This window comes from Pseudophryne corroboree, chromosome 2 (assembly GCF_028390025.1).
Source record: "Pseudophryne corroboree isolate aPseCor3 chromosome 2, aPseCor3.hap2, whole genome shotgun sequence".
Lineage (NCBI taxonomy): Eukaryota > Metazoa > Chordata > Amphibia > Anura > Myobatrachidae > Pseudophryne > Pseudophryne corroboree.
Genome location: NC_086445.1, coordinates 854,814,878 through 854,841,623, shown reverse-complemented (window position 1 = coordinate 854,841,623; position 26,746 = coordinate 854,814,878). Strand labels below are relative to the sequence as shown.

At 46.1% G+C, this 26,746-nt stretch overlaps 1 protein-coding gene across 2 annotated transcripts in view; it reads left to right on the top strand.

Annotated features, from left to right (window-relative positions):
• AKAP10 (A-kinase anchoring protein 10) overlaps window positions 1–26,746 on the top strand; it is a 201,886-nt gene that overhangs the window by 117,084 nt on the left and 58,056 nt on the right. For both annotated transcript variants that reach the window (XM_063955810.1, XM_063955809.1), the window contains exons 7-9: window positions 20,652–20,775; window positions 21,202–21,338; window positions 22,237–22,381. In XM_063955810.1, coding sequence (XP_063811880.1) covers window positions 20,652–20,775; window positions 21,202–21,338; window positions 22,237–22,381 — 406 coding nt within the window. The remainder of the gene's footprint in view (window positions 1–20,651; window positions 20,776–21,201; window positions 21,339–22,236; window positions 22,382–26,746) is intronic.

Genomic DNA, 26,746 nt, shown 5'->3' with positions numbered 1-26,746 from the left:
TATCAGGCGCAGTCCTTTCGGCCCCATAAGGGCAAGCGGGCAAAAGGCGCCTCATTTCTGCCCCGTGGCAGAGGGAGAGGAAAAAGGCTGCAACAAACAGCCAGTTCCCAGGAACAAAAGCCCTCTCCCGCCTCCGCAAAGTCCTCAGCATGACGCTGGGGCTTTACAAGCGGACTCAGGCATGGTGGGGGCCCGTCTCAAGAAGTTCAGTGCGCAGTGGGCCCACTCGCAAGTGGACCCCTGGATCCTTCAGGTGGTATCTCAGGGGTACAAATTGGAATTCGAGACGTCTCCCCCTCGCCGTTTTCTAAAGTCTGCTTTACCGACGTCTCCCTCAGACAGGGAGGCAGTATTGGAAGCCATTCACAAGCTGTATTCCCAGCAGGTGATAATCAAGGTACCCCTCCTACAACAGGGAAAGGGGTACTATTCCACACTATTTGTGGTACCGAAGCCGGACGGCTCGGTGAGACCAATTTTAAACCTGAAATCCTTGAACACTTACATACAAAATTTCAAATTCAAGATGGAGTCACTCAGAGCAGTGATTGCAAACCTGGAAGAAGGGGACTATATGGTGTCTCTGGACATCAAAGATGCTTACCTACACGTCCCAATTTACCCTTCTCACCAAGGGTACCTCAGGTTTGTGGTACAGAACTGTCGCTATCAGTTTCAGACGCTGCCGTTTGGATTGTCCACGGCACCCCGGGTCTTTACCAAGGTAATGGCCGAAATGATGATACTCCTTCGAAGGAAGGGAGTTTTAGTTATCCCTTACTTGGACGATCTCCTGATAAGGGCAAAATCCAGGGAACAGTTGGAAGTCGGGGTAGCACTATCTCAGATAGTGCTGCGCCAGCACGGTTGGATTCTCAATATTCCAAAATCGCAGCTGATCCCGACGACACGCCTTCTATTCCTAGGGATGATCCTGGACACAGTCCAGAAAAAGGTGTTTCTCCCGGAGGAGAAAGCCAGGGAGTTATCCGACCTAGTCAGAAAGCTCCTAAAACCAGGCCAAGTCTCAGTGCATCAATGCACAAGGGTTCTGGGAAAAATGGTGGCTTCTTACGAAGCAATCCCATTCGGCAGATTCCACGCAAGAACATTCCAGTGGGATCTGCTAGACAAATGGTCCGGGTCGCATCTTCAGATGCATCAGCGGATAATCTTGTCTCCAAGGACAAGAGTGTCTCTCCTGTGGTGGTTGCAGAGTGCTCATCTTCTAGAGGGCCGCAGATTCGGCATTCAGGACTGGGTCCTGGTGACCACGGATGCCAGCCTGAGAGGCTGGGGAGCAGTCACACAGGGAAGAAATTTCCAGGGCTTGTGGTCAAGCCTGGAGACATCACTTCACATAAATATCCTGGAGCTAAGAGCCATCTACAATGCTCTGAGCCTAGCAAGACCTCTGCTTCAAGGTCAGCCGGTGCTGATCCAGTCGGACAACATCACGGCAGTCGCCCACGTAAGCAGACAGGGCGGCACAAGAAGCAGGAGGGCAATGACAGAAGTTGCAAGGATTCTTCGCTGGGCAGAAAATCATGTGATAGCACTGTCAGCAGTGTTCATTCCGGGAGTGGACAACTGGGAAGCAGACTTCCTCAGCAGACACGACCTCCACCCGGGGGAGTGGGGACTTCACCCAGAAGTCTTCCACATGATTGTGAACCGTTGGGAAAAACCAAAGGTAGACATGATGGCGTCCCGCCTCAACAAAAAACTAGACCGGTATTGCGCCAGGTCGAGGGACCCTCAGGCAATAGCTGTGGACGCTCTGGTAACACCATGGGTGTACCAGTCAGTGTATGTGTTCCCTCCTCTGCCTCTCATACCCAAGGTACTGAGGATCATAAGAAGGAGATGAGTAAAGACTATACTCGTGGCTCCGGATTGGCCAAGAAGGACTTGGTACCCGGAACTTCAAGAGATGCTAACAGAGGACCCGTGGCCTCTACCTCTAAGAAAGGACCTGCTCCAGCAGGGACCCTGTCTGTTCCAAGACTTACCGCGGCTGCGTTTGACGGCATGGCGGTTGAACGCCGGATCCTGAAGGAAAAAGGCATTCCGGATGAAGTCATCCCTACCCTGATCAAAGCCAGGAAGGATGTAACCGTACAACATTATCACCGTATTTGGCGGAAATATGTTGCGTGGTACGAGGCCAGGAAGGCCCCTACAGAGGAGGAATTTCAACTGGGTCGTTTCCTGCATTTCCTGCAAACAGGACTGTCTATGGGCCTAAAATTAGGGTCCATTAAGGTTCAAATTTCGGCCCTACCGATTTTCTTCCAAAAAGAACTGGCTTCAGTTCCTGAAGTACAGACGTTTGTCAAGGGGGTACTGCATATACAACCTCCTTTTGTGCCTCCAGTGGCACCTTGGGATCTCAATGTAGTTTTGGGATTCCTAAAATCACATTGGTTTGAACCACTTTCCACTGTGGACTTAAAATATCTCACATGGAAGGTGGTAATGCTGTTAGCCCTGGCTTCAGCCAGGCGTGTCTCAGAATTGGCGGCTTTATCCTATAAAAGCCCTTACCTAATTTTTCATACGGACAGGGCAGAATTGAGGACTCGTCCTCAATTTCTCCCTAAGGTGGTTTCAGCATTTCACTTGAACCAGCCTATTGTGGTGCCTGCGGCTACTAGGGACTTGGAGGACTCCAAGTTGCTGGACGTAGTCAGGGCCCTGAAAATATATGTTTCCAGGACGGCTGGAGTCAGGAAATCTGACTCACTGTTTATCCTGTATGCACCCAACAAGCTGGGTGCTCCTGCTTCTAAGCAGACTATTGCTCGTTGGATTTGTAGTACAATTCAGCTTGCACATTCTGTGGCAGGCCTGCCACAGCCAAAATCTGTAAAAGCCCATTCCACAAGGAAAGTGGGCTCATCTTGGGCGGCTGCCCGAGGGGTCTCGGCTTTACAACTTTGCCGAGCAGCTACTTGGTCAGGGGCAAACACGTTTGCTAAATTCTACAAATTTGATACCCTGGCTGAGGAGGACCTGGAGTTCTCTCATTCGGTGCTGCAGAGTCATCCGCACTCTCCCACCCGTTTGGGAGCTTTGGTATAATCCCCATGGTCCTTACGGAGTTCCCAGCATCCACTAGGACGTCAGAGAAAATAAGAATTTACTTACCGATAATTCTATTTCTCATAGTCCGTAGTGGATGCTGGGCGCCCATCCCAAGTGCGGATTGTCTGCAATACTTGTACATAGTTATTGTTACAAAAATCGGGTTATTATTGTTGTGAGCCATCTTTTCAGAGGCTCCTCTGTTATTATGCTGTTAACTGGGTTCAGATCACAGGTTGTACGGTGTGATTGGTGTGGCTGGTATGAGTCTTACCCGGGATTCAATATCCTTCCTTATTGTGTACGCTCGTCCGGGCACAGTATCCTAACTGAGGCTTGGAGGAGGGTCATAGGGGGAGGAGCCAGTGCACACCAGGTAGTCCTAAAGCTTTTACTTTTGTGCCCAGTCTCCTGCGGAGCCGCTATTCCCCATGGTCCTTACGGAGTTCCCAGCATCCACTACGGACTATGAGAAATAGAATTATCGGTAAGTAAATTCTTATTTTAACATTGTGGCAACAGGAAGGTGAAATACAAAGGGGGTTGGCGCAAGCCACTGGATCTAACCCTATCAGGAAACTGATAGCCACTGCACCCCCACCACCATACATACCTGTAGAGAAATTGGTTGCAGAGAATGGCACTCAGGGTTATGTTAAATGTGTAGAAGTTAAGGATAATGTAACCAAAGTAATCAATGCTAACACTAATCCGTGCAAGTTGTACCCTGTTTTGAACTTTCCCCAGGATTGTGACCAAGAGGATGAGCCCACAACAATATCAGCACTCTCCCTAGCAGCCACCATATCAGAAACAGCAGTAGGCACGACCCAACCCGTAAGATTAGTAGCAAAGGCCCCTAGCGGAGGGACAGGTGAGGTCGTATCGACTGGTAAGTACGGCACCATACACTATGCTGAAACCATTTCACCACATGTTGTAGAATCTACTCAGAATGATGTTGTTGGACTTAATCCTGTTAGGGTAATAGCAGTGCCAAATGGGAAAACTGACACTTCAGGAGCAACTCCTGTCAGGAACATCGCCATGCACTGTCCCTTTTCCCGAGCAGAATTAAGATCAATGATGTCTGAATTCCCTGATCCTAGGAAAGACTTAGTTGCATGTCAAAAGTATATTAGGGAGCTAGGAAATTCTGCAGAGCCAAATAACAAAGATTGGAGGACAGTTTTGAGGGCATGTTTACCCCCCAGTGTTGATCCGTTAAAGTTTATCGCTGATTGCAAGTTAGATGAGGAAGTACCACTAACAGACGAGTATAATCAGGATAATGTAAAGAGAATCAACTTACAGTTAGGGGTATATTTTCCTGCAGTAGTAAAGTGGAATAAAATCTTTACAATAAAACAAAAAGAAGGTGAATCCACACCAGAGTATTTTCACCGGGCTCTGCAGGATATGGCTAGGTACACTGGTATAGATGACATTAAAACTAATGTACACCACAGGGAAGTAGCTGTTTCAGTATTAATGGACGGTCTAAAGGAGGTTTTAAGGAATAGAATACAAACCACTAGGCCTGATTGGAGAGGTATGTCGGTGGATGCATTGGGAGAGGCTGCTGCTGGGCATGATCGGAATATCATCAGACACAGGGAGTCACAGAGTGATAAGTTAATGGCTGTGAGCATACAGGCCCTCACTACCCGGCCACCTCAGCCCAGAACTGTGACCCCTGTGGGTAAGTCAAGAGGTATAAAATGTTATAGTTGTCACAGAGAGTGACACATGTCACGTGATTGTAAAGCAAGACAAATACAAAATTCATATCAATCCCCTAGACAACGACCTGATACGAGACATTGGGATCAAGGACCGAAAGGGCGGAGCTATGAGCCACATGCAGGGGAAACAAAAAGGTATCCCCCAAGAAGAGACTGGCAAATCTCTGATAGTTCCCATCTACCCCCACCACAAGTAATTGCTGCCAGCGCGATTCAGGGAGGTCACCATACCCAATAGGGGTGTGGCCACACCTGTAATCTGCAGCTAGTGAAATTGATTGCAAGTCTTGGAAGTGAACCCGAGATCACAATTGATGTAGCTGGTAAATCATTAAATTTCCTTGTAGATACGGGGGCGGCCAAATCAGTGATAAATTCGACAGTGGGCATGAGAACCACTGGTAAAACAATTCCAGCCATGGGAGTAACAGGAGTAGTACAGCACTACCCTGTTAGCAAACCAGCAGAGATTACAATAGGGCCTTTGCATACCAAGCATTCCTTTTTGCTGGCTGCATCGGCACCGACTAATCTCCTGGGAAGAGATTTATTGTGTAAAATGGGGTGCGTCATTTATTGTACTCCTGAAGGTGTATTCTTAGACATACCTGAGAATCACGCTCAGGAAGTACGAGACATGCTAGACTCCCCATCAAAATTAATGTCACATACCGTTATGATAAATAGGAGTTCATCCCAGGTAGAAGAAATGACATCCCAAATACCAGAGTCACTTTGGACTAAAGATGGACAAGACACTGGATTAATGGCAAACGTATCTCCAGTAGTTGTGCAAGTAAAAGATGGTAGGATAGCTCCAAAAATCCCACAATACCCTCTGAAGCCAGAGGTGGAGTTAGGAGTATACCCCGTAATAGAGCGCTTGCTACAACAGGGCATTCTGGTAAGAACATCCAGCACTGCCAATAGTCCCATCTTCCCTGTGAAAAAGAGTGGGGGGAGGGGTTACAGGCTAGTGCAGGATCTAAGGGGGATTAACAAAATAGTTGAGTCAGTTCCCCGTAGTGCCAAATCCAGCTGTCATCCTTATGCAAATCCCTCCCACTGCGAAATTTTTCACTGTTATTGACCTCTACTCCGCTTTCTTCTCGGTACCTCTGCATCCTGACAGCCAATATTTGTTTGCATTTACATACAGAGGAGTCCAATACACATGGACTCGATTACCACGAGGTTTCATAGACAGTCCAAGTATATTTTCACAGGCTTTGCATGATTGTTTACAGTCTTTCCAACCAGAGAGTGGATCAGTATTGATCCAATATGTGGATGATTTACTACTATGTTCAGATTCACTGGAAGCGTCCCTGAAAGATACGAAACAGCTCCTGTTTCATCTTTCAGACACAGGACACAAGGTTTCCAAAGACAAGTTGCAATTATGCCAGACTAAAGTAAAATATCTGGGACACTGTCTGACACAAGGACTGAGACACCTGACCGCTGATAGAATTCAAGCAATTCGAGACATGACTCTGCCACAAACTCAGCAACAGATCAGAACGTTTTTAGGAATGTGTGGGTATTGCCGTAACTGGATCCCAGGTTTTTCCATTCTAGCATTACCTTTGCAGGAGGTGGTCTCATCAAACAAACCTGATCAGATTTCGCATACAGACGAATCCGAGATGGCATTTGAGAGACTTAAACAGTGCCTAACGCAGGCACCAGCATTAGGTATGCCAGACTATGGGAAACCCTTTGAGCTGTACGGAACAGAAAGTGCTGGTTGCGCGGCAGGCGTCCTAACCCAAAAGCACGGTGATGCCAGCAGGCCGGTAGCATACTACAGCGCTCAGCTAGATACGGTAGCGCGATCCCTCCCCACATGCTTGCGAAGTGTCGCTGCGATAGCATTGCTAGTAACGAAAAGCGAAGATGTAGTGCTAGGACACAACCTCACAATCCACACACCTCATGCAGTGTCAGCCTTACTAAATTCTGCCCAAACCAGACATGTCTCATCCGCACGGTTTACAAGGTGGGAATTAGCACTAATGGCCCCTGTAAACATCACCATAAAGAGATGCAGTGCACTAAATCCAGCAACGTATCTCCCAGGTGTGCCTGGACAGGCACAAAGGGTGGGGGATGAGAGTGATGGAGGAGGATTTAGTACAGACACTGACTCACATGATTGTATGGAATATTTGACCCAAAATTTCACGGCAAGGCCTGACATCAGTGACAACCCACTGGAAGATGTAGATCTTACTTTCTACACTGACGGTAGTTGTCACAGACAGTCGGACTCGGGAGACTTGTGTACTGGATACGCAGTCGTAGATGACCAAGGCACCATAGAAGCAGAACCGCTAGGCCCACCTCACTCAGCCCAGGTTGCTGAACTGGTTGCCCTAACCAGAGCATGTGAATTGGCTAAGGGCAAAACAGCCAATATCTATACCGACTCTAGATACGCCTTCGGGGTAGTCCATGATTTCGGAGCCCTATGGCGCCTCAGAAATTTCATGACGGCAGCTGGTACACCGGTAGCGCATGCAGCCCACATCAAAAGGCTTCTAACAGCGATACAGGAACCTGACAGAGTGGCTGTTATCAAGTGTAAAGCACATACATATAGCCAAGACCCGGTATCACTTGGTAACAGCCGAGCAGACGAAGCTGCTAAGTTAGCAGCTGGTACCCCCAGACAAACAGACACCACACAACTGATGGTATTTAATACCGTCAACACACAGAAATTGTGTGAAATGCAAAATTTGTGTTCCACATAGGAAAAGGCAGTTTGGAGGGCAAAAGGATATGGCCAGGAGTCCTCAGGACTCTGGACAGATGGGCAAGGTAAACCAGTGGCACCCAGAGCATACCTTCCAAGTTTAGCGGAAGCAGCACATGGGCTGACTCATCTAGGCAAGGAAAGGATGTGCAAGTTGGTAAGAGCATATTGGTGCGCCCCAGGATTTTCTTCCGATGCGGGAAAGAGGGCAATGACTTGCCTCACCTGCTTGAGGAAGAATATCGGAAAGGCAATACCAACAGAACCATCTCATATCCCACCTACAGGCGGCCCTTTTCAGGTAATACAGATTGATTTCATACAATTACCCCCTTGTCGAAATTTGAAGTATGTACTAGTTTGTATAGATGTGTTTTCAAATTGGGTCGAAGCATTTCCTGCGGCCACAAATACCGCAATGTTTACTGCTAAGAAAATTGTACAGGAATTTGTGTGTAGATACGGTATCCCTAGAATAATTGAAAGTGATAGGGGTACCCATTTTACAGGTGATGTCTTTCAAGGAATGTGTAAGTTGATGGGAATTGATAGTAAGCTGCACACTCCGTACCGCCCCCAGGCGAGTGCGAAGGTAGAAAGAGTGAACAGCACTATTAAAAATAAATTGAGCAAAGTTATGGCAGAAACAGGATTGACATGGCCAGAAGCTTTGCCCATTGTATTATACAGCATCAGAACCACTCCCAGGTCCCCTCTTAATCTGTCCCCTTTTGAAATTCTGTTCGGTCGACAACCGCATGTTATGATTAACCCTCAGGATGATTTGAAGTGTAACAATGAAGTGACTGTAAAATATTTGGTTAAGATGAGTAAACAGCTAAGGAATCAGAATGATAATTTGAAGTTAGTGATTCCTGATCTGCCAGATAGTAATTGTCTTGACATTGAACCTGGGGATTATGTAATGATACAGAATTTTCTACGCTCAGGTTGCCTTATTGACAGATGGGAAGGACCATACCAAGTCTTATTGATTAGCACAACAGCATTGAAGGTTGCCGAGAGAGAGACTTGGGTTCATTCGTCCCATTGTAAGAAGGTTGCTGATCCAGAGAGGTCCCGTGATAAAGAACAGACGGTAGAGGAAGTTGTATCACTGGAGTGTCTGTTTCAGGAGGACTGAGACGGCACCTGAGCATTGAGAATAATAAGATCGGAGGCAGTTGTCGATTCCCTGTTCCCTTTTATTGTTTTTCTCCACTTCCCATCCCATCTCCCTCAATTGTTTCTTTCCCCCTTCTCATTCTTCTCCATTTCCTCCTATAAGATGGACTTGCCCCAAGAGACTGTGATCCGGATTTTCCTGTTGACCATGATGTTGACCAGAGCAGTCTGTTCCGGCGAGAGTACCATGGAGGTCGAGAGAGGTTCTGGAATGGGTTCTGATGACAGAGATGGAGGCGTAGATTTCCAAGAACAACATAATCACCGAGTAAAGGCGAGTATCAGAAAACGATCTGGTAGCATTGACAATAGAAGGAATTGTGAAGGATTGTTAGCTAAAGAGAACTGTATCTGTAGACTCTGTGACCGTGTAGTTGAGGATGGGTGTATCAAGAAATGCCAATCCAGTTTCAATATCCACATGGACCGGCATCCATTGAGTGACTATCACTCCTTAGTGGGTAAAGTGTTAAATCAGACAGATTGTTGGGTATGCTCTCAAGTACCTCAAGGCCATAGCAAATCAGGGTTAGTACCATTCCCTCTAACTATAGGGGAGGTACTTGAGCTAAGTGGTGGGAGGCCGGTGGACAGGAGGTTTAATATCTCCAGTCCTCCTAGTTTGAAGCTCCACCAATATCATGTGGATAGATCCCTAGTATGTTTTAACATTTCCAATCCCTGAAAGCCGGGAAATTGGGAAGTGTCATGGAATAACCAAACCATGACCTTTTCATACAGAGCCGATAGAATGCCTACAGATACAGAACTTATACGCCACATAGCCGGTAGTGGAAAATATTTCCGATATAGGTATACCCTAGGAAGTAGGATCATGAGAGTTGGAGAAGTATCACCAGGATACTGTGCACATATCGTACAAACTGATCTGTGTACTAAACAGATGGGAGAATTAGGGTTAGGAGATTTCATATGGAAAATGTGTAATATGGTTATGTCCTACTCCGTCCCATATGTTCTCCCCGATGATGCATATTTCATATGCGGGAGAAAGGCGTATAAGTGGCTTGCCCCAAACTCAGAAGGGTTATGTTATATTGGAAAAGTACTGCCTGAGGTAATGACCGTATCCCACACTAAAATGAAGGATGTTCACCGCAGTGCCCAAGCTCCTTATACTCACACTCATTACGAGCACATCGTTAAACGGCACCTGATAGAAAGAACAGAGCATCCGGCCTCTGACCTGATCCATGAATCCACCGGGATTCAATTCCTAATCGCGTTCGATATCACTCGTACCGCCAGAGGAGTGATAAATTATAAATATATATCTGCGCTTGCAAATTTATTAGACAATATCACTGAAATGTATGATGACACATTCAGGTATACCGGAAGGGAGCTCCAAGCTTATAAAACAGAACTGGTTCAGCATAGGATGATTCTCAGTTATCTCACAGCTGTGACAGGCGGGTATTGTGTTACCCTAGCGACTCAGTATGGAATAAAGTGCTGCACGTATATTACAAACAGCACCGAGGACCCGGCCGAGGTCATAGACCAAAAGATGGACGACATTCTCCAATTAAAATGGGAGTTCCGAAGGAAACACAATCTCACCCTTGCCGCTGTGGGTAATGAGCTGACCGGTTGGGTGTCATGGTTGAACCCACGAAATTGGTTCTCTGGTTTAGGAGAATGGACTCAAGGAATTATCATGGATGTAGGGAAAATTCTTCTGTGTATTCTGGGTGTCATCATATTGGTCGGTCTGATATTTAGATGCGTTCGGGTTTTAACAAAGTGTAAACGTAGCGCCCGAGTGATGAGTTTAAGAAGTGAAGATACTGTAATAACAATGACTGATTTGGTTTATGACCCAACGATAGAGACAATGTTGTGATGAAAATGTGATTCCACGGTCCGTTTCTTTCACCCGTTTCTCCTTTGTTTTCCTCCAAGGTACAAAGACATCCGCTTGGAAGAAGAATTTGACAACCTTTTACACAGACAACTGATGGACTATGCCATAGACCCCCCATATCCCTAGTACCTTTAATTTTACGCTAGCCCAACACTTTTTGTAGGTCTATGGACATTGAAAAAAAGCTTTTTGCACACCGTTTATAGCAAAAGCATCGGGAGACTACAGTCAACAGGTACATCGAGACAAGACAAGACACAAGACAAGACCTCAATCGGCAAATGTATATTAAACTCACATAGTTTATGACTGCATTTACCTTAATTGCTCCTTATCTTCATCTCTACAACCTTCAGGTAATAACACACATAGTCGATAGGGAATATAGGCACAGATATCAGCACTCACATATCCCCCTATTCATGTATCATCAACTAAAATGTGCTCCCCCATTTTGTTGCAACCAAAAGCCGAAAAGAGCTCGGTAAAGTTTGACAGCCCATCCACAGACCCGTACCACGGGATAAGAAGGAATTCAAATGTATACTTCGCAATACCTCGAAGCTTGATTTAAAACACGTACGGCACGATGATACATGACCCCCCAAACATGGATTCATACACACATGCTTCTGCTATCTCACTAGGTCATACCCTTTTCCTACCTTCTCCTCTCCTCCCCTACCCAATCATAGAAATGTATTATACATGACATATATTTTTCTCTTTTTGAACTGTTTTAGGAAGTGGCAGTTATTGATGACTGCCAAAGGGTGGACTGTCAAAGTCAGAAAAATATCACGCTGCACATTGCCATATATGCACCTCATGCGTGTGCCCGCTGCACGAGCATGAGCTCTCCCATGCGTGCGTATACTCGCGGTCGCGTGCACTCGCAGGCGCACGGTATGCGCATTTACGGTAGAGTTTGTGTGCGTCTAGCGGGCGACTCAATCGTAACATATTTTAGTCATATAATGTATTTTGTAGATTATGGTCCCTTTGATAGAATCTGAAAGTTTAGTTAATGTAGTATGTTCAGAGACAAAGAGATCCCTCTTTGTTTGATACGAAGGGTCAGACAGGGGTGACACAGTGGTGTTTAGTATCCATCGGAAGAGAATATAATTAGCAATATTCCGGTGTTGGTTTGAAGCGGATTACTCGCTCGTGCGTATAGTTATGGACATAAGAAGTTTATGGACATTTACTATATTTGCACTTTATTACCCATGCGGCGGGAAACCCAGTTTCCCTCCCACTTGAGCAGTTTGAAATAGTCACAGCCCACCTGTATGAACCAACCTATGACCTTTTGTTATAATGCAGAGACGAATTCCTGTGTCCAATGAACAATAAGAATGTAGGGACCATTGTACTGTACTGTGTGTAAGTGTATATAAAGACAAGCCGATCTGGGCCAGCTCTCTACTCTTTTCAACGGTTCTCATCACTGATAATCGGGAGCTGGATATCCAGAAAGGCGCTTGCGATTGTTCCCCTTGTGCGTAAGTTCTCTGCAACCATATTTATCTCCTATTTTGTCGTAAGCCATTCTCTCTCTCCTTCCCCTCTGAAATGTAATTGTGTCTTTGTTGTATTTTAACGTGTAGTAATTCGGTTAGGTATTTTATGTTAGTTTGGTAGTGTATAACTTGTATTGTTATTCTTTTGCGATTGAACGTTCATTCATTCCCTTAAAAGGTGTTAGACCCTTAGAGGTATTTGAGTGTTTATTATATTGCTAAAGGGGTTCTCAGAGCGTAAGAATCGCTCATATAGCTTTTAAACTAACAAGGTCATACTGTGTTGCATTTACACCATATCACTGTACAAAGGTTTACAATTTAAGTACATTGTTTAGGATATTGTTACAAAGGTTTAACTCTGTGAGCGTCAGCGCCGCTCGTGATCTCCTCGTGGTCTCGAGCGTCCGCTACGCTGATAGCGTATCATTACGTTAGTCGGCAGCCTATAGCGTGCTTGCCTTTACGCTGTAAGCCGTGAGTGAACGTGCCTCTCGTGCGTCTCGTCCACGGCTAAGCGTTTGTACGCTACGTGCGTACTCTTACGGTATTCCATACGCCAATTGCTTACTGTGTTCATTAACCTTTTAGCGTGTTTAATATAGGATATATATTAGGCTTTTACAGGCGTATCCTTTCCCGCCAACGGACAGGATACGGTGGGAATCCTCTCCTAGGGTAGACAAAGCTTTGACACGCTTATCAAAAAAGATAGCGCTGCCTTCCCAAGATACAGGTACCCTCAAGGATCCTGCTGACCGCAAGCAGGAAGTTACTTTGAAGTCCATTTACACACATTCTGCTACATTACTCAGACCGGCAATTGCGTCGGCCTGGGTTTGTAGCGCTGTAGCAGCATGGACAGATTCATTATCAGCGTAAATGGAGACCCTAGATAAGGATACCATTTTGTTGACCCTAAGGCATATAAAAGATGCTGTCTTATATATGAGAGATGCTCAAAGAGACAGTCTACTGGGTTCCAGAATAATCGCTATGTCTATTTCTGCTAGGCGAGTCTTATGGACCCGGCAGTGGACAGGTGATGCCGACTCAAAGAGGCATATGGAGGTTTTGCCTTACAAGGGTGAGGAATTGTTTGTGGAAGGTCTCTCAGACCTCGTCTCCACAGCTACGGCAGGTAAATCAAATTTTTTGCCTTATGTTCCCTCACAGCCTAAGAAAGCGCCACATTATCAAATGCAGTCCTTTCGTTTAAATAAAAGCAAAAGAGTACGTGGATCGTCCTTTCTTGCCAGAGGTAAGGGCAGAGGAAAAAAGCTGCACAACACAGCTAGTTCCCAGGAACAGAAGTCCTCCCCGGCCTCTGCAAAATCCACTGCATGACGCTGGGGCTCCGCTGAGGGAGTCTGCCCCAGTGGGGACACGTCTTCGACTTTTCAGCCACATCTGGGTTCACTCACAGGTGGATCCCTGGGCAATGGAAATTGTTTCTCAGGGATACAAGCTGGAATTCGAAGAGGTGCCTCCTCGCCGGTTTCTCAAATCAGCTCTACCGACTTCTCCCTCTAGTAAGGGAGATAGTGTTAAATGCTATTCACAGATTGTGTCTTCAACAAGTGGTGGTCGAGGTCCCCCTGCTTCAAAGAGGGAAGGGTTACTACTCAACTCTGTTTGTAGTCCCAAAACCGGACGGTTCGGTCAGACCCATTTTGAATTTAAAATCCCTGAACCTATATTTAAAACGGTTCAAGTTCAAGATGGAATCGCTCAGATCGGTCGTCGCCAGCCTGGAAGGGGGTGATTTTATGGTATCTCTGGACATAAAGGATGCATACCTTCATGTTCCCATTTATCCACCTCACCAGGCGTACCTGAGATTTGCGGTACAGGATTGTCATTACCAATTTCAGACGTTGCCGTTTGGGCTTTCCACGGCCCCGAGGATTTTCACCAAGGTAATGGCGGAAATGATGGTGCTCCTGCGCAAGCAGGGTGTCACAATTATCCCATACTTGGACGATCTCCTCATAAAAGCGAGATCACGAGAGAAGTTACTGAACAGCGTGTCACTTTCACTGAAAGTGTTACAGCAACACGGCTGGATTCTCAATATCCCGAAGTCGCAGCTGGTTCCTACGACTCATCTGACTTTCTTGGGCATGATTCTGGACACAGACCAGAAAAGGGTTTTTCTTCCAATAGAAAAAGCTCAGGAACTCATGACTCTAGTCAAGAACCTATTGAAGCCAAAACAAGTGTCGGTACATCATTGCACTCAAGTCCTGGGAAAGATAGTGGCAACATACGAAGCCATTCCCTTCGGCAGATTCCATGCAAGGAATTTCCAATGGGACCTATTGGACAAGTGGTCCGGGTCACATCTACAAATTCATCAGCTGATCACCCTGTCCCCCAGAGCCAGGGTATCTCTCCTGTGGTTGCTGCAGAGTGCTCACCTTTTAGAAGGCCGCATTCAAGACAGGATCCTGGTGACCACGGACGCGAGCCTCAGAGGGTGGGGAGCAGTCACACAGGGAAGAAACTTCCAAGGACTTTGGACAAGTCAAGAGACTTGTCTTCACATCAACATCCTGGAACTGAGGGCCATATACAACGCCCTACGTCAAGCGGAGAACTTACTTCGCGACCAACCAGTTCTGATCCAGTCAGACAACATCACCGCAGTAGCTCATGTAAACCGCCAAGGCGGCACAAGGAGCAGAGTGGCAATGGCGGAAGCCACCAGGATTCTTCGCTGGGCGGAAAATCATGTAAGCGCACTGTCTGCAGTGTTCATTCCGGGAGTGGACAACTGGGAAGCAGACTTACTCAGCAGACACGACCTGCATCCAGGAGAGTGGGGACTTCATCAGGAAGTCTTCGCGCAGATTGCAAGTCAGTGGGGACTGCCCCAGATAGACATGATGGCGTCCCGCCTCAACAAAAAGCTACAGAGGTATTGCGCCAGATCAAAAGACCCTCAGGCGGTAGCTGTAGACGCCCTAGTGACACCGTGGGTGTTCCAGTCGGTCTATGTGTTTCCTCCTCTTCCTCTCATACCCAAGGTGTTGAGAATAGTAAGAAAAAGAGGAGTGAGAACAATTCTCATTGTTCCAGATTGGCCACGAAGGACCTGGTATCCGGATCTGCAGGAAATGCTCACACAAGATCCGTGGCCTCTTCCTCTACGACAGGACCTGTTGCAACAGGGGCCTTGTCTGTTCGAAGACTTACCGCGGCTGCGTTTGACGGCATGGCGGTTGAACGCAGGATCCTAGCGGAAAAAAGGCATTCCGGATGAGGTCATTCCTACGCTGATAAAGGCTAGGAAGGACGTGACAGCTAAACATTATCACCGTATATGGCGAAAATATGTTTCTTGGTGTGAGGCCAGGAATGCTCCTACGGAAGAATTCCATCTGGGCCGTTTCCTTCACTTCCTACAGACTGGAGTGACTTTGGGCCTAAAATTAGGCTCTATTAAGGTTAGGATTTCGGCCTTATCCATTTTCTTTCAAAAAGAATTGGCTTCTCTCCCAGAAGTACAGACTTTTGCGAAGGGAGTGCTACATATTCAGCCTCCTTTTATACCTCCGGTGGCGCCTTGGGACCTTAACGTGGTGTTGAGTTTCCTTAAGTCGCACTGGTTTGAACCACTTCAAACAGTGGAGTTGAAATATCTCACTTGGAAGGTGGTCATGTTATTAGCCTTGGCTTCGGCTAGGCGAGTGTCGGAATTGGCGGCTTTATCTCCTAAAATCCCCTATCTGGTTTTCCATATGGATAGGGCGGAATTGCGGACCCGTCCTCAGTTCTTGCCTAAGGTGGTGTCATCTTTTCATATGAACCAACCTATTGTGGTGCCTGTGGCTATGCATGACTTGGAGGATTCAGAGTCCCTTGATGTAGTCAGGGCTTTGAAAATTTACGTGGCCAGAACGGCTGGAGTCAGGAAAACAGAAGCACTATTTGTCCTATATGCAGCCAACAAGGTTGGCGCCCCTGCTTCAAAGCAGACTATTGCTTGCTGGATCTGTAACACGATTTAGCAGGCGCATTCTACGGCTGGATTGCCGTTACCAAAATCGGTCAAGGCCCATTCCACTAGGAAGGTGGGCTCATCTTGGGCGGCTGCCCGAGGGGTCTCGGCACTACAACTGTGCCGAGCTGCTACTTGGTCGGGTTCAAACACCTTTGCAAAGTTCTATAAGTTTGATACCCTGGCTGAGGAGGACCTAATGTTTGCTCATTCGGTGCTGCAGAGTCATCCGTACTCTCCCGCCCCTTTGGGAGCTTTGGTATAATCCCCATGGTCCTTACGGAGTCCCCAGCATCCTCTAGGACGTAAGAGAAAATAAGATTTTAAACCTACTGGTAAATCTTTTTCTCGTAGTCCGTAGAGGATGCTGGGCGCCCGTCCCAGTGCGGACTACTTCTGCGAGACTTGTATATAGTTTTGCTTACATAAGGGTTATATTGTAGTTTCCTCAGTTTTGGACTGCTGCTACGTTGTTTTTCATACTGTTAACTGTTTAATAAATACACAAGTTATAAGGTGTGATTGGTGTGGCTGGTATGCCCTTGGATTAACAAAAATCCTTTCCTCGTACTGTCCGTCTCCTCTGGGCACAGTTACTCTAACTGAGATCTGGAGGAGGGGCATAGAGTGAGGAGCCAGTGCACACCCATACCTAAAGTCTTTCTTAAAGTGCCCATGTCTCCTGCGGAGCCCGTCTATCCCCATGGTCCTTACGGAGTCCCCAGCATCCTCTAGGGACTACGAGAAAAAGATTTATCGGTAGGTTTAAAATCTTATTTTTGTTTAACCTGCCCGGAGGCAGGAGAAACAAAATTCCCAATAAGTGCTGTTTTTTCTTTTGCTGCCGCAATTGTGAAAACACATGGATTCTGGAACTTATTATCCCAACCAAAAAAAAGGGCATTAATTGAATTGGCTGAAAAAACATCTGGCAAAAGAATGTCTGTTGTGTTTTTTTTTTATTTTTTTTACTCTACTGAAAAGTTTACAGCGTCTAATTGAATTCACCCCTAAAAGTGTTAACACCTGAATACGGGATTCGGTCTGAAGATCGACACTATCTAGGTCGACCGCTACAGGTCGACATGGTTGGAAGGTCGACAGGGTTTCTAGGTTGACAGGTCAAAAGGTCGACATGAGATTTTCAATTTTTTTCTTCTTTTTTTTGAACTTTTTCATACTTAACAATCCATGTGGACTACGACTGGGAATAGAAAACTGTGCCGACCTCAGCGAGGCACCTTGCGAGGGGACGCGGTGCACTAATTGGGGTTCCCGGTCACTCTACGAAGAAAACAACACCAAAAAAAAACTCATTTCGACCCTTTGACCTGTCGACCTAGACACCCTGTTGACCTAGTGACTGTCGACCTATAGTGGTCGATCTAAACATTGTCGACCTAGACACTGTCGATGCAATGATCTACACCCCTGAATACAATGGTAAATAAAACTACACTGGGGTCAGTTCAATTCAGCATGTATTGAATAGTGCCGGGAAAGAGCTCCTGGTGCTATTCAATTCAACACGCTGTTATGTCGGAGGAGGCCAGTTCTCGCAGATTAAACAGGATGTTTAATTGCAATAACTGGCATTCTCTGACTTAAGTGCACGTGGCGATGCTGTTTCCGGTGCGCTAAGGGCAGAAAACAGCATTGCGCCAGTACTTTTGTCTGATTTCTGCTCGCATTCCTGGAGGGTTGTGAGAACAAATCCTCTTGTCGGGCTTAACATAGCGCTGAATTTAATAACTCCAAGAGCACCCTCCCAGCGTTTTTCAATCCGTGCTGAATTGACCCCATTTGAAAAAGGTTATAGTGACTGAACCTAGAATGCAATACTTGTATTGTAAGAATATTCCCCATTTTCTATATGCCTCAGAGGAAGCCGTGTAGATACAATTAAGTAAAAAGAAAAAAATCCCAATTTGTGAATACATTGATTTACTAAAACGTCCAAAAAATATATTTTATATCACATAGGAACTTCCAGGCATATTTATGGTAAAAGCCATATGTATATAAATAGCATGTCTTGAAGATATTTTTCCTTTTAAGGGCGGTATTCAATTGATGTCTGATCCTTTCCGACGGAAAGGATCCGACAATTCAGTATTCAATTTGAGGCCAGATCCGACACGTTTTGGCCATTTTCGACAATGTCAGTCTGACTTTTTTTTACAGTCAGATTGACATTGTCGAAAACGGGACTAAAACCTGTCCGATTTTGCCACAAATCTGACAAAACACACGGAACCACGGCTTTTCCGCCGATCCACGTATTTTCCGACAAGTCTGATACACGGCAGGACCATTGAATAGGTTGAATCATGATTCGATCTTACAAAGTCGGAAACTGCCGTCTTCCGACTTCAATTGAATACTGCTCTAAATCGGCATCTGTATACAGTGACACGGCAAAAGAGAGTTGAGAATTTCTTGTCCAGATGTCCACTTACAGATTTTATAAAGTGATTCAGTATAGTTCAGGGCCAATGTAGAAATCAGGGCTGTGCTCTCCTCCCCTCATACACAGCAGCGGCTGCAAGTGTGGCGGTTGGACCGGCGGTACTGCGTACCTGCTGGCAATTTCTTACCGCTTCGCATTACCGCCCCGTACCGCCATACTTGCAGCACTGGCTCAGGTGTCGGATATGTGGTACGCATACACTAGTAGAGAGTTAATGCTAAACCAAATGCAGCAGTTTGTAAACAATGGAGGTCATTCTGAGTTGATCGCTCGCTAGCTACTTTTAGCAGCCGTGCAAACGCATAGTCGCCGCCCACGGGGGAGTGTATTTTCGCTTTGCAAGTGTGCGAACGCCTTTGCAGCCAAGCTCAGCAAAAACATTTTGAGCAGTTTCTGAGTAGCTCTGGACTTACTCAGCCCTTGCGATCACTTCAGTCTATTTGGTGCCTGACTTGACATCAGACACCCACCCTGCAAACGCCTGGACACGCCTGTGTTTTCCCAAACACTCCCACAAAACGGTCAGTTGACACCCATAAACGCCCTCTTTCTGTCAATCACTTTGCGTTCGGCTGTGCGAATGGATTCTTCGCTAAATCCATCGCCCATCACCAATCCTCTTTGTACCCGTACATATACGCATGCGCAGATTTGCCGTTTTTTTTTTACCTGATCGATGCACTGCGAAAATCGTCCGCGAGCGATTAACTCGGAATGACCCCCAATATCTGGTATTGTGCTCAATGGACATTCATCAATGGTTGGTTAATGTTTGTTTATTCCCTTGTAAATTTAATCGTAAAATAATTTTTCAGCAACTGAGCAAATCATTTTCTTATTTGCATAACCTTTATTAGTGTCAGAAGCTTGGATAGCTGCAATAGTGCGTAGTGTTGTACCAGAGGTTTAATGGATTTGGTTGCCCCTGCTTATCCTTGCCACTAATGGATATACTGTGCATAGTTGCCCTTGTGTTTTGCCAATTTACAGTGACGTAAACACAGAATGTACTGTATGTGTGTTTCTCATAATTCTATGACTTGCTCAGATCTAAGCTATGCAACACACACACACACACACACACACACACACACACACACACACACACACACACACACACACACACACATATTAGCATTACAAAATTAAGACTGCCACACTGTGCAGTTATTGGTCCAATGAGCCAGTGATCAGCAAATAATTGTACAGTGTATGGCCATGACTGAGTAGTAATTATTCCTCTGTCGGGCATGAGGAATCCTAACTGCTGCCCTGATCTGAAAGTAAGTAAGTAAAGCCACCATCAGACAGATGAGACCAGTATTTGATACTGTCAGGTAATTGGCCTGATGTCTGTGGTCCGGTATGATATACTGGCAGACGGGATGCCGTTTGTCAGTATACAGACAGCGGCATCCTGTCTGCCGGAGTACCGTCAGCGAGTTCCCTTGCGGGCTCGCTGCACTGCATTCCCGGTGGTTAACTTTGCTCGCTACATGTTTTTTTCCCACTCGGTTGGTGGTGTGGACGTACCAACCGAGCGGGAATTAGGGGCGAGTGTCAGTATGGCGCTCATTGGCAAGTTGTCGGCTGTCGGGATTCCGGCGTTGGTATCCTGAATTCAAGGATCCCGACCGCCGGCATTTTGACTGCTGCGTGATGGTTACCGACGGTGGTCACAGAACAGATTTGGCAACAGGAGGGTGCAGTGGTGCCGGCGGTGATGTATCAGCGAACATTCTGAGCAACTGTAGGATTCTGAGAACTATGGTGCAACTTTTTAAATGTAGCGGTGAACTAGTGACTGCCGGTAGGTGTCTGTACAAATCCAATTGGCTGTGGCATTAGCAGAAACTTGCAGTTGCACTGCATACAAAGACGCAGCCGTGGCAGGATCTGCATCCACCCTTGAATCAGATCCAGTGTATGGCCTGCATTACACAGCAAAGTATGGATGCTAATGACCTGTTTCTCACCATTATACAGGCACTTTTCTGAATTCTTGCGAAGTCAGCATTTCTGTAAATACCAGATAGAGGTGTTGACCAGTGGAACGGTTTACCTGTCGGATATATTGTTCTGTGAATCAGCTCTCTTTTATTACTCAGAGGTAAGGGTTCCTTTTCACCCTGTGGGCTAAATCCAGATGTTTATTGCCATGTATACCAGATCGCAGCAACAAACTTTCTGTTGGTATCATTATTTCCTATCAAGCCAGATCTATCATCATTCCTACTTTTGTCACTTATAAGGTGATCTGTTGTGACTTTTCGTGTCTGTGGCAGAACATACCAACGTCTAATTGTAACTATTCTGATAAAGTCTCTGCACATTACTACATTTAAAGTGGTCATTCCCAGACACACATTTGTTATTTGGACCAATTTGCCACCTGTAGTGCCATTTAGGCACTTGACCCATTTCATAAGTGAGCTTGCATAGTGCACAAACCTATCTATATAGTATGCTTTATATGCAGTATAGTATTTTTTCCTTTTTAAAGGTGGTAACTGTTTTGTTGATTTCTTTATAACAGTATATGGAGAAAGAAGACGCAGTGAATATATTACAGTTCTGGCTGGCCGCCGACAACTTCCAGTCCCAGCTTGCCGCTAAGAACGGGCAGTATGATGGGCAGGAGGCTCAGAATGACGCAATGATCCTCTATGATAAGTAAGCATTGTGCCTTACAGACAGTATTATAAGGTTGGCACAGAATCTTTCATGTTAGAGGAAAATCGCAGACATCCACAATAAATATCACATTTGAATGTGAATGTGCAGAGGAAAAATGTGGAGCTTAAGTATTAGCCTTTCTTGCATATAGAAGACTGCATAGCAACTTAACATTCACCATCACAAAGGTGATTACAGTGCATACTGTGCACAGATCATTTACTGTTGACCTCCATCTTATATGTAAGTTGCCATTTTGTGTGGTGTTACTGCTCACTTAGGGTCCGGCGATCCTCCTTATACAGCGGGCTCTCCAATAAATGTAAGAGTCCAGCAATGCTTTCTTCGCTCCAGCTGAGGCAGCACTCTCTGTAATATTATTCTCATCATTATTTAAGTGTGTAGCGCCATCGCATGATACAATGCTCTGTCCCTTGGGAGCCAACATTCTTAATTTCCTTACCACACACTAGGGTTAGTGGAGTCTGAATTTAATTACCAACATGTTTTTGGAATAGGAAAAAGAACCAGAGCACCCAGCAAGAAACAATGCAAACACGGGGAGGACATACAAACGCAATATGTTTGCACTGATCATGATCAAGCCTATGGGCCAGTGCTGTGTGGTTTATCTGGCATATTTTCTGCCTTATCAGAAGCAAGGGCATTCTATAAACCCCAGGACAAACCCATGTACACCAAAATCTCACAACAAATGTAATATAATAAAAGCAAATACATTTTCTATACTTGCGGTGTCCTTTATTCCCTTCAGTTATGGGTTGTGTTTGATTGAAAACTAAACACAGATCTACTCTTATTAACTGTGCATGATCTATAACCATATTTGATGCTCTCCGTATCTGAAGCATTTCTTCTTCTTCTTCACGTCTAGGTATTTTTCCCTACAAGCAACACACCCTTTAGGCTTTGATGACTCTGTCCGGCTGGAAATTGAGTCCAACATTTGCAGGGAGGGTGGTCCACTCCCAAACTGTTTCACCACTCCATTACGTCAGGCTTGGACCACCATGGAAAAGGTGAGGTCATGGCACAGAGACTAAGCAGTCTTTGTCTGTTGTCTGGAACATACATTTTACAAAGAAGAAAAATCATGCCTTAACCAGGCTTATTTATTACAGTAACCCCTTCAGTGTGTGTAGTTATAAAATAAATGTTTCATATAAACTAGACCAGTGGTTTCCAATCTGTGTGCCCAGTCACCCTGGGCTGCTGCGAGGGTCTAGCAGGTATGCCTTGGGTTGGTGGTTCAGGACAAAATCAACCATGGTGAAAGTGATAGAAAAAAAACAGTGCTGGTGGCTGACCACCATAAAACATGTGGATAGTCAGAGGTACAAGTCTGTACACCACCACATAACAACCGAAGGATGATAGGTAGGCAAAATTTACTTAAGTTAATATTTTTTTGCAAATATATCAATAAAAATCTTTTATCCTTGGTTTGCCATGAAAAAAATAGTTGATACTCTAGGGTGCCATGATTCAACAAAGTTTGGGAACCACTGAACTAAACAATCAGACCAGTCATTTATTTGTGTGAACTTTGTTTCTCTTTTGAAAGAACCCCCAAAATTTTTTACATTCATGGAATTGATTTTTTTTTGTCCTTTTTACTAACACTGCACTCAATGTGCCCAAGATTACTTATATATACTGTATGCTGAAAGCAAAGCATGTTTATTTATCTTCTGTCATATATCTTTAAAACACTGGAATTGATGTAAAACGTGTTAAAATAAACATTTTCACATTCTGCATTTCTTTATCATCCACTAGGGGTCACTGGAGTACTCTTGGGATATGGACGGGCTTCCGTAGGAACAGCACTGAATATTTAAATTTAGAACACTCCACCCCTCCATATCCCCGAGTACCTCTCAGTGTTTTTTCTGTGCTCGAAGTAGCAACAGCTAATGTGGCTGAGTCCACACTTACTTTGAATTTTTATTTTTATTTTCTCTATCGTCCTAGTGGATGCTGGGGTTCCTGAAAGGACCATGGGGAATAGCGGCTCCGCAGGAGACAGGGCACAAAAAGTAAAGCTTTTCCAGATCAGGTGGTGTGCACTGGCTCCTCCCCCTATGACCCTCCTCCAGACTCCAGTTAGATTTTTGTGCCCGGCCGAGAAGGGTGCAATTCTAGGTGGCTCTCATAAAGAGCTGCTTAGAGAAAGTTTAGCTTAGGTTTTTTATTTTACAGTGATTCCTGCTGGCAACAGGATCACTGCAACGAGGGACAGAGGGGAGAAGAAGTGAACTCACCTGCGTGCAGGATGGATTGGCTTCTTGGCTACTGGACATCAGCTCCAGAGGGACGATCACAGGTACAGCCTGGATGGTCACCGGAGCCGCGCCGCCGGCCCCCTTGCAGATGCTGAAGTAAGAAGAGGTCCAGAATCGGCGGCTGAAGACTCCTGCAGTCTTCTAAAGGTAGCGCACAGCACTGCAGCTGTGCGCCATTTTCCTCTCAGCACACTTCACACGCAGTCACTGAGGGTGCAGGGCGCTGGGGGGGGGCGCCCTGGGAGGCAAATGTAAACCTATATAAAGGCTAAAAATACCTCACATATAGCCCCCAGAGGCTATATGGAGATATTTCTCTATCGTCCTAAGTGGATGCTGGGGTTCCTGAAAGGACCATGGGGAATAGCGGCTCCGCAGGAGACAGGGCACAAAAAAGTAAAGCTTTACTAGGTCAGGTGGTGTGCACTGGCTCCTCCCCCTATGACCCTCCTCCAGACTCCAGTTAGATTTTGTGCCCGAACGAGAAGGGTGCAATCTAGGTGGCTCTCCTAAAGAGCTGCTTAGAGAAAGTTTAGTTTAGGTTTTTTTTTCTTTACAGTGAGTCCTGCTGGCAACAGGATCACTGCAACGTGGGACTTAGGGGGAAAGTAGTAAACTCACCTGCATGCAGAGTGGATTTGCTGCTTGGCTACTGGACACCATTAGCTCCAGAGGGATCGAACACAGGCCCAGCCGTGGAGTCCGGTCCCGGAGCCGCGCCGCCGACCCCCTTGCAGATGCTGAAGCGTGAAGAGGTCCGGAAACCGGCGGCTGAAGACTCCTCAGTCTTCATAAGGTAGCGCACAGCACTGCAGCTGTGCGCCATTTTCCTCTCAGCACACTTCACTGGGCAGTCACTGAGGGTGCAGAGCGCTGGGGGGGGGCGCTCTGAGAGGCAAATATAAACCTTATACAAGGCTAAAAATACCTCACATATAGCCCATAGGGGCTATATGGAGATATTTAACCCCTGCCTGACTGGAAAAATAGCGGGAGAAGAACCCGCCGAAAAAGGGGCGGGGCCTATCTCCTCAGCACACGGCGCCATTTTCTGTCACAGCTCCGCTGGTCAGAACGGCTCCCAGGTCTCTCCCCTGCACTGCACTACAGAAACAGGGTAAAACAGAGAGGGGGGGCACATTAATGGCTATATATATATATATATATTAAAGCAGCTATAAGGGAGCACTTAATATAAGGATATCCCTTGTATATATAGCGCTTTGTGGTGTGTGCTGGCAGACTCTCCCTCTGTCTCCCCAAAAGGGCTAGTGGGTCCTGTCTTCATTAGAGCATTCCCTGTGAGTTTGCGGTGTGTGTCGGTACGTGGTGTCGACATGTATGAGGACGATATTGGTGTGGAGGCGGAGCAATTGCCAAATATGCAGATGTCACCCCCCAGGGGGTCGACACCAGAATGGATGCCTTTATTTGTGGAATTACGTGATGGTTTATCTTCCCTTAAACAGTCAGTTGAGGACATGAGGCGGCCGGACAATCAATTAATGCCTGTCCAGGCGCCTCAAACACCGTCAGGGGCTGTAAAACGCCCTTTGCCTCAGTCGGTCGACACAGACCCAGACACGGGCACTGATTCCAGTGACGACGGTAGAAATTCAAACGTATTTTCCAGTAGGGCCACACGTTATATGATTTTGGCAATGAAGGAGACGTTACATTTAGCTGATACTACAGATACCGTAAAACAGGGTATTATGTATGGTGTGAAAAAACTACAAACAGTTTTTCCTGAATCAGAAGAATTAAATGACGTGTGTGATGAAGCGTGGGTTGCTCCTGATAAAAAGTTGATAATTTCAAAAAAGTTATTGGCATTATACCCTTTCCCGCCAGAGGTTAGGGCGCGCTGGGAAACACCCCCTAAGGTGGACAAGGCGCTCACACGCTTATCCAAACAAGTGGCGTTACCCTCTCCTGAGACGGCCGCACTTAAGGATCCATCAGATAGAATGATGGAAGTTATTCAAAAGAATATATACACACATGCAGGTGTTATACTACGACCAGCTATAGCAACTGCCTGGATGTGCAGTGCTGGAGTAGTTTGGTCAGAATCCCTGATTGAAAATATTGATACCCTAGATAGGGACAATGTTTTACTGTCGTTAGAACAAATAAAGGATGCATTTATCTATATGCGTGATGCACAGAGGGATATTTGCACACTGGCATCTCGGGTGAGTGCTATGTCCATTTCAGCCAGAAGAGCCTTATGGACACGACAGTGGACAGGCGATGCGGATTCAAAACGTCACATGGAGGTTTTGCCGTATAAAGGGGAGGAGTTATTTGGAGTTGGTCTATCAGACTTGGTGGCCACGGCTACTGCCGGGAAATCCACTTTTTTACCTCAAGTCACTCCCCAACAGAGAAAGGCACCGACCTTTCAACCGCAGCCTTTTCGCTCCTACAAAAATAAGAGAGCAAAGGGCTTGTCGTACCTGCCACGAGGCAGAGGAAGAGGGAAGAGACACCAACAGGCAGCTCCTTCCCAGGAACAGAAGCCCTCCCCGGCTCCTGCAAAAACCTCAGCATGACGCTGGGGCCTCTCAAGCGGACTCGGGGACAGTGGGGGGCCGTCTCAAAAATTACAGCGCGCAGTGGGCTCACTCGCAGGTAGACCCCTGGATCCTGCAGATAATATCTCAGGGGTACAGGTTGGAATTAGAGACGGATCCTCCTCATCGTTTCCTGAAGTCTGCCTTACCAACCGTCTCTTCCGAAAGGGAGAGGGTGTTGGAAGCCATTCACAAGCTGTACGCTCAGCAGGTGATAGTCAAAGTACCCCTATTACAACAAGGAAAGGGGTATTATTCCACTCTATTTGTGGTACCGAAGCCGGATGGCTCGGTAAGGCCTATTCTAAATCTGAAGTCCTTGAACCTCTACATAAAAAAGTTCAAGTTCAAGATGGAGTCACTCAGAGCAGTGATAGCGAACCTGGAAGAAGGGGACTTTATGGTATCCTTGGACATCAAGGATGCGTATCTACACGTTCCGATTTACCCCGCACACCAAGGGTACCTCAGGTTCATTGTTCAAAACTGTCACTATCAGTTTCAGACGCTGCCGTTCGGA